Source organism: Ursus americanus, chromosome 14 (assembly GCF_024610735.1).
Source record: "Ursus americanus isolate L20-20 chromosome 14, mUrsAme1.1.p, whole genome shotgun sequence".
Classification (NCBI taxonomy): Eukaryota; Metazoa; Chordata; class Mammalia; order Carnivora; family Ursidae; genus Ursus; species Ursus americanus.
The window spans coordinates 32,668,328-32,671,056 of NC_142140.1; the positions used below are offsets into that span (position 1 = coordinate 32,668,328).

Sequence of the window (2,729 nt, forward strand, 5' to 3'; positions counted from 1 at the left end):
AACTTCAGAATAAAAGGCATGATTTTATACATTAATGATTTCAAATAAAAGAGGAGTGCTAGTTTGTGCATCACTTCTTTCGAGAAAGTTAAGTCTGTGTTCTGCTTAGGAGAGATAACACTTTTTGTCCCTGTAGGTGGCCCCCCTGGTGTAGCCATTAGTTGCTAATTACTTGCAAACAAATAAACAATTAACTCCTCAAGCTGCTGGCTGGGCGAGTGTTCATTGACATGCTAAAACTTTCTAAGACAGGATTTTAATTAGTGACGTTCTAAATCCAGCCCCCTTGTCTGCGGAGCTGTAAGGTGAACTGCAGGAAGATCCCAGCCCTGTACACATGGGGCAGAGCCAGCCAAGAGGCAGGGAGAGGCCAGAGCTGTCCTTCTGTGCAGCCCACTCGAGGATGGCCCCCAGTCTTCCGGAAGGTGCTCGGCTTGGGGAGAGCAAACCCTCGCCCTGCTCCTTTTCAATTGAGAGCATTTTAGGATTGGACCAGAAGAAAGACTGTGTTCCTTCAATGAAACCCCACAGGCCCTGGGCAGACCCCTGCGGCTCCTCAGGTACGCCACGACTTGGTTTTTTAAATTCTTTATTATTTTCATCGGCAGTGTTTATTTTGGCCTTTATTCCATGCTACACAGAGGTAGAGAAAAACAGCAATTTCATCGAATTATGTAACTGAAGTATTGGGGACTTTTAATGCCTCCAGCTGAGTTTTATAGGAAATAAAAAGAATATCAGCATTAGATCCAAGTGGGTATAAAGTTCATTCCCAGGAAATGCCAAGAACCTGCATTTATTTCACTAGGTCTCTTTTATCCGACACATCAGATATTCTGTGTTTTCGCTGAAAAATAAATGACATTCAGAGACCAAAATGTTCTCTAGCACCAAGGCAGCATCTTTATTTTTGTTAGCTTTTGAGTTTTTGGTTGATGAGAAGTCAGTTCTCTTGTGAAACCCCGAAGAATTCCACTAGGAAAATTAAAGACAAGTTCCTGGTATTACTTCTTCTAGAACTTTGTGAAATACAGGATTGGACACCTAAAATGGAGTTTATTTTTCTGTCGTTCGTTTGTTTTGTTTTGTTTTAGTCTCAGGAACTAATATATTTCTTCATTGCATGGGTTTTCTAATTATTTTTCTGTTTTTAGGGAAAGATGTTAACCTATGTGTGCATATCCCGAGCCTTCCTAATGGGATCTCATTCCCTTGTACTGTGGATCACCCAATGCCAGAAGAAAGATTTTTGAAATGCGAAAATTACTTTTCAGCCTCAGAAAGACTGTCTTTGAAAAGAGAGCTGAGTTGGTATAGAGGCCGGAGACCCAGAACTGCTTTTACTCAAAACCAGGTGGGAAGTTTTTTCAACCAGTGATGATAATATAAAGGCTTTAACTGACACCCTATTGAGCGAAAGCCCAATCACTTTGGGATCTCAGTTTGGAAGCTTTGTTAATGAAATAATAGACTATATGGAATTGTTGTTTTTTTAAACAGTTTCTGGATAGTCGTTTTTTCAAAAGGCATACATTAATTGCCTAAGATCTAAATGCAATTATTTTGCTATATAGATTAAAGTCCATTTTATGATAACATACCAAATATCAACATTTTATATAACTATTTCCTTATTCTTAGATTGAAGTGTTGGAAAATGTCTTTAGAGTTAACTGCTATCCTGGCATTGATATCAGAGAAGACTTAGCTCGAAAATTGAATCTGGAGGAAGACAGAATCCAGGTAATTTTCAAATTTAGTTGTTACTTGTGATGATTGAAATGTTAAGAATAATAAAATAATGTTTCTGAGATCTACTTTGTTTTTCCTTAATTTTAGATCTGGTTCCAAAATCGGCGTGCAAAGCTGAAAAGGTCCCATAGAGAATCACAGTTCCTAATGGCAAAAAAAAATTTCAACACAAATCTCCTGGAATAGATAGAAAATTAACACATGAGATGATCTTACAGGACATGAAGAATCAATAGAAATATCAAGTGTTAAAAATGTGGTGTTTTCTTTTCTGCATTTAATCTGTTGTCATTTTTTTCCTAAAATATGTTGTAAATATTTACTGTTATAACACGGTACCTATTATACTTGGGCACTTTTAGTTACAATAAAGGCCTTTCCTATATATTTTAATAAAATTTTCAGAAAAAGCCAGCTATTTTTTAAGTGAGCAAATTTAACTTAATTAATTAGTTCTCTAAAATCAGCAAACTCATGACTGGGTGATTCCATAAGCTGGATTCCATTTACAAAATAATTCAAGTAATAATTTGAAGAATGGCACGAAGATATGATCTGTTTCAATTACTTTTCTTCAAGTGCATTTTGAAACATAATTATTAGTTTCTCTTGATTTCCGGCATAAAGCAGTGAAAATTTCTCGCCATCAATACAAATCCTTCTAGCATGCCAGTTTCAAGTTGTTGTTTTGTTTTGTTTAAGCAAAATCATTATGGCACAGTAGAGCTAGAAAGACATCAACTGTCATATTCATTCTCCTGGTATTATATTGCAAAAAGATTCAAACTGCAAATAAATGCAAATTTTTAAAATATTTTCCTAGTTATTTAATGTTGTGCTTTACTTCCAGTCATTGCAGTAATAATGATCATCTGGCTTGTATCTATTTCTAGTTTAGTGATTTCCGATCAAGTGCATATTTTGTTATTACAATAAATCATTGACGCAGAAGGTAGGGTAAGTGACCTGCCCTTTGT

The 2,729-nt window shown here is 36.0% G+C and overlaps 1 protein-coding gene across 1 annotated transcript; it reads left to right on the forward strand.

Moving 5' to 3' along the window:
- Positions 1–296: 296 nt before the first annotated feature.
- Positions 297–2,479, forward strand: HESX1 (HESX homeobox 1). Its single transcript, XM_045807131.2, has 4 exons — positions 297–560; positions 1,155–1,354; positions 1,642–1,743; positions 1,840–2,479. Exons 1-4 carry the CDS (start codon positions 338–340, stop codon positions 1,936–1,938), a joined length of 624 nt encoding a protein of 207 aa, XP_045663087.2. The 5' UTR covers positions 297–337; the 3' UTR covers positions 1,939–2,479.
- The last annotated feature ends 250 nt before the right edge of the window (positions 2,480–2,729 follow it).